This window comes from Belonocnema kinseyi, chromosome 9, assembly GCF_010883055.1.
Source record: "Belonocnema kinseyi isolate 2016_QV_RU_SX_M_011 chromosome 9, B_treatae_v1, whole genome shotgun sequence".
Classification (NCBI taxonomy): domain Eukaryota; kingdom Metazoa; phylum Arthropoda; class Insecta; order Hymenoptera; family Cynipidae; genus Belonocnema; species Belonocnema kinseyi.
This window is the reverse complement of record NC_046665.1, coordinates 39,101,576-39,106,763: the sequence shown is the minus strand read 5'-3', so window position 1 is coordinate 39,106,763 and position 5,188 is coordinate 39,101,576. Positions and strand designations below refer to the sequence as shown.

Sequence of the window (5,188 nt, the reverse complement as noted above, 5' to 3'; positions counted from 1 at the left end):
AGGCCTGACATGGTTCTTCTTGACTTCGAGAAGCGAACCATGTTCGTTATCGAATTTTCGGCTCCAGCTGACAAAAACATCATAGCCAAGGAGAATGAAAAGGAAGAGAGGTATCGATACCTTATAAGGGAGTTGCAACGATTGTACCCGGACGGCGTTTACTTGTCTCAAGTTGAGCCTTGTCTTGGCTAAGACGACGTCTACTTGTCTCAAGACAAGCCTTGTGTTGGCTAATTTAAAAATTCAGATTCTATGGTCCTGAACGAGTATAACCCTTAAAAATTTTCTTAAAAAAAAATTGTAACTTTCTAGAAGGATCTCCTAAGCCCTTAGAAATACGTAGAAACAAACAACATTTTCGGTATCATCGTCAAACAAGTATAATACAAATGAAAATCAATAAATGACTTGATTGAATATAAATATTGCATAAAAATATACGAGACTGTTTAATCATTAACAAACTTTATGACAGAAGCTTTATTAACAGCTTTTATGACAGTCAGAATGAACCTTTTTGTTAGGACAGGTATACACTCGAAGTTATAAACCGCTTGTTTTGGAGTCATAAAAATTTGACTCAAGAGATAAATTTATGTGTTCAAGACATAAAAACTTGTCTTCAAGACATCAATTGAAGTCTGGCTCCGTCTCAAAACTGAGACATGCTCAGGTTGACCTTTTCGACTTCAGCATGTCTTGATTGGGGGCAATTCAAGTCGAACTCAAGTCGAAGCATTTTTATTCGGGACATTCAGATAATACTTTTTCCGAGCGCACGCGCATCGTGCATTGAGATTTCATGGCCGACATGACACGCTGTCACGGGTTGTCTATTTCCTGATTCTTCGACTTTTCACAGTTTTTCAATTTTTCTTTTGCAGCCCTATATTTTTTATTTTACAGTTATGGAATATTACAATCACTTTAAAATTCTGACGGAAAAAATAGCTATTTTAAAATATAATCACACAAAAACGTTTGTTTTTTTTGACGCTATTCGAAACAAGATTCTTAAGTTTGAGATTATATTAACTCAAGTACATCTGATAACATTTTCCCTGGCGGACCAAAGGAACCGAATGGAACCTCTACCAAATACCCGTAAATATCCTGTTGGGTCCCCATTCGGTGCCTTTTTAAAAACTCGAAGAAAACAGCAAAATCAACTTTTAAATGGTTGAAATTCGGATTCTACGTTAAAATTCCCTATAGAAGGTCACGGAATAATCGCAATAGTTTTTTTTGCAACGATAAAAAGTTTTAAAAAATATCAGACGTATAACGCCTGTCGACTGCTACACTTCAAATGCATCCCCTGTAAATAGCAGTCAACAGGCGTTATACGTCTTATATTTTTTTAAACTTCTAACCGTTGCAAAAGAAATATTGCGATTATTCCGTGACCTTCTATAGGGAATTTTAACGTAGAATCCGAATTTCAACCATTTAAAAGTTGATTTTGCTTTTTTTCTAGTTTTTTAAAAAGTAACCAAATGGGGGGACCCAATGGAGTCTTTACGAATACTTTGCAGAGGCTCCACTCGGTTCCTTCTGTCCGTCAGGGTTTTTATATTTAACGTACAATTGGAGTTGAATTAACTGAAAATATATAGAATTGTTAACGCTAGTCACAGATGATTCATTTAGCTTACTTACCTCGTTTTTATTTTTATTTTTCAATTACAAATATCAAACATAACCTCAACTTGACTGAATGTATCATCTGATCGATATTTCATATATTTTGTATGTTTGTTTTTAGTGTATGTTTGAACATTCAAGATTAATTTTAACTTTGCAAGTTATCAATTGTATCCTTGAATGGTCATAAATAATTACACTTCTCAAATATTTACAGTCTTTATTTGGCACAATTATAAATTTCCATGTTTTATTTGGAGCGCCTCATGCGGAGGAAGACCCACCAAATGTAGCTTGTTAAAAATAGTTAAATAGTCAATTCACTTCTTATTACATTGCCGCAGAGCAATGCTTGTGAACCCCTCGGTCTTAAACCAGTCCACCTTAAACATGACGTACATTTTGAATTTTGCCCAAAAAAGCAAGTTAAAGGCGAAAATCCCGGATAAAAAATATAACTTGTAAGTTAGGTGTATAATTTCAAAGAAAGTCGAAGCTTTTCTTTACCTTAAAATTTGATTGAATAATTCTCTACTTATATCTGCACTGCCATGCTGTCCATCAGGTGAAAATATACGTTAGTAACTTGGCGCTTTAGTTTTGAGTTATTGTCTTTTATCTGACAATCTCTAGTAATGAAAATAGCTTTCGACGGCAAGGCAGTAGTCACCTAATTTGAAGGTTTTTATCTGATTTTATTCTAAAAAAAAACCCATTTTTTGCTGCGATCTTTTTATTTATTTCTCGATGTATCATAATATTACATTTACCAGAGCATGAAAAGAAACGTTGTTACAGCAGAATGATTCGTCAGTTGGTCTTGGATTTCCATCTTCAGTGGCATGGAGAATAATTAACGCACCGATGAGAGTAGGGTGAAGTACGAGAGTGATGTTTGAACCAACTTGAACATTTAAAAAAAATATTATTAGTAATTACCTACTATCCTAAGTAAGTTTCCGTTCCGTATTGAAAACTTTTGCCATTAAAGACACTGGAAATTTTACAGATTTCTTATGGCACTCAGGCCACCTGCTTGTGATTTTCCACTGCCCAACTTATTTTAGCGGAATGGTGTACATGGAATTTTTGTAGATTGTATGCATCCATATTAAGCAGCAGACAGTGAAAGATTTCGAAGTGTCAGTCACCGATTTTAATGAATTTTCGCTTTGTTGGAGAAAACAAAAAAATACATTTTGAAGGATTGAAAAGCACCTCTAAACTTCACCCTCAAAAACCGTTTCTTCCAGATATCTCTGTTTCTATGCAAATTTTCTTTTTAATCTGATTGGAAAATGTTTATTATCGAACACCGATAGTGTGCACACCATTTCAACTGCTAAGGATTGCATTCTTTATTTTTATAAGGGTGAAATTGATTTCTTTTCAAATTTTTGCTTGCAAAAACTGTAAAAATCATCAAATATTTTCAAAAATAATTTTATTCTATAGAAAATCATATTCTGAAGTTGACGTGTTACAGTATTTTTTGACAAAAGTACATTTCTATAGAGTAAACTACCCCTTATTAGAAGTTTTTACTTTCCTTCATAAAATTATTTGTACATACAACTAAAGTAAGTGTATTTACATGTGCTAACTACAAAAATAATTTGCATATTTTATTACAAACACGAATATAGTGGTTATTGCATTTTTTGGGTTAAACTACATCTTCTGAGTGTACCCATGTGTGGCAACGAACATTGTCTAATAATTTTTTCATAATCTCATAATAATTTATAAATTTTCAGTGATTAAATATAATAATTTCTTTTATGTCCATATGCACAAGTTGACGAGATCAAAAACACCCTCAAAGTTTACACTTATAACATTTTTCTCAATATATCTCTGATTCTAACATAGGCGAAATTGTTTAAAACGCTATTTTATATTGTTTACAACGAGCAAACACGTCCTGTAAATGTTACGTAACAGAAAGGTCACATTTATACATAACATTGTTGCATTCCTAAAAACAGGTACATTCCGCAGTCTTACGATATTTAAAAAAAAAACTCAAGGTTAGTAAGCGCAAAAATCAAAACTGATTTGCCTTGATATACAAAAGACGACGTTTCGACTATTCGGTTAGCCTTATTTAGATAATTTATCTAGTTTAAAATCTGTTACAATTAGTTAATGAAGGCTTAAATTAGTTAATGTCAGTGGCGTAGCCGACCCTGAGGGGCCCTGTATCAAAATTTCTTGGGGGTCCTTTTTAGGTTTAATCCCAGGTGGAAATGTCGATTGTGTGCCGGAGTTCACCAACGGCGCAGTACTGACCCAGCACTGCCCAACAGTACAGACAGCCGGTGATTCGCCCAGTACTGGCAGAACGTTGGCTGCACGACCGGGGCGGCACTATGCCAGTAGTTCACCTAAAAAGTCACCTAAAAAGCAAAACGTTACACGAAGGTTTAATGAAAATTGTTATTAAAAATATTGTTGCCCAACGTGATAAAATTTCTAAGCTCCGTGAATACAAATTTTAAATGCTCATTAAATGTTATTATGATGACTTTTAAAATGGTCTAAAACGCGACAAAATAAGATATTACAGGAAGAAAAATTGTAGTCGATTTAAATTATTTATTTAATAATTATTTTATTGAAATTCCTGTTAGAAGTTCGTGTATTTTACATTTATATAACGTCGTATAATAATAAATAATAATAAAAAGAGAGCTCACAATTTGCTACTTTAACTTTTCTGAACTGTAGCGTACAGGGTATAATCTAACGGGCAGCTCTGACCAAAAGGGCAGTTCTAAAAAAAAATGGTCAGTTCTAAAACTTGATTATGGGCAGTGCAAAAATACATTTCAAAAGTTGATAGAGGGAGAAAAGAGAGAAAAATTCGCGCACAGGAAGACAAGAATTACTTAAAAATCAAACACAAGGAAGCAAGGAAGCGCAGTCACAACGATGTTGTTCAAATTTAAACGATATTTTAGCACATAACGGCCATAAAAAGCGTATGAGTATGGCTATTTCACCAACTTTTTACTTGTTGGTTTAGCACAGTGGTTAGCACTCCCGACTGCTAGGCGATAGATTTAGGTATAGATATATGTAGGTTCGATCCCCCTTAGCGTTAGAAATTTTAATTGTAATATAATGTTTAAAAATGTAATATATGTATTCATTCTAAGCAGTACCATTAACATGTATTGACAAAATACTCGCAGTCAATTATTATTTATTCTTCAAATACGTTTTTTATTATATCTTTAGATTATAGAAATAGTGGGTGTTAACATTAAACAAATAGTTTGAAAATTATATTTTTGTAGTTATAAATAATATTCTTCGGCATTTTCGTACGCCAGCAGTTTGCCGGTACTGCCCTACTACGGGCAGTCAGTACTGCGCTAGTGTTGACACGTGATTACCGCCAAGCATTACAAGCCAGTACTGGCACAGTACTGGCCCAGTACCAGCTGTATACATATGAAACCGGTATTTTTTCAAGAAAAAAACACATTTATTTCAAGAGAATGATAACAAATATTTTATTCAAAGTATGCGCCCTCGC

The 5,188-nt window shown here is 33.7% G+C and overlaps 1 protein-coding gene across 2 annotated transcripts in view; it reads right to left on the bottom strand.

Annotated features, from left to right (window-relative positions):
• Positions 1-2,388: 2,388 nt before the first annotated feature.
• LOC117179867 (putative odorant receptor 85d) overlaps positions 2,389-5,188 on the bottom strand; it is a 79,015-nt gene continuing 76,215 nt past the window's right edge. For both annotated transcript variants that reach the window (XM_033372035.1, XM_033372036.1), the window contains exon 9: positions 2,389-2,548. In XM_033372035.1, the coding sequence (XP_033227926.1) occupies positions 2,498-2,548 (51 nt within the window). In that variant the 3' untranslated portion in view covers positions 2,389-2,497. The remainder of the gene's footprint in view (positions 2,549-5,188) is intronic.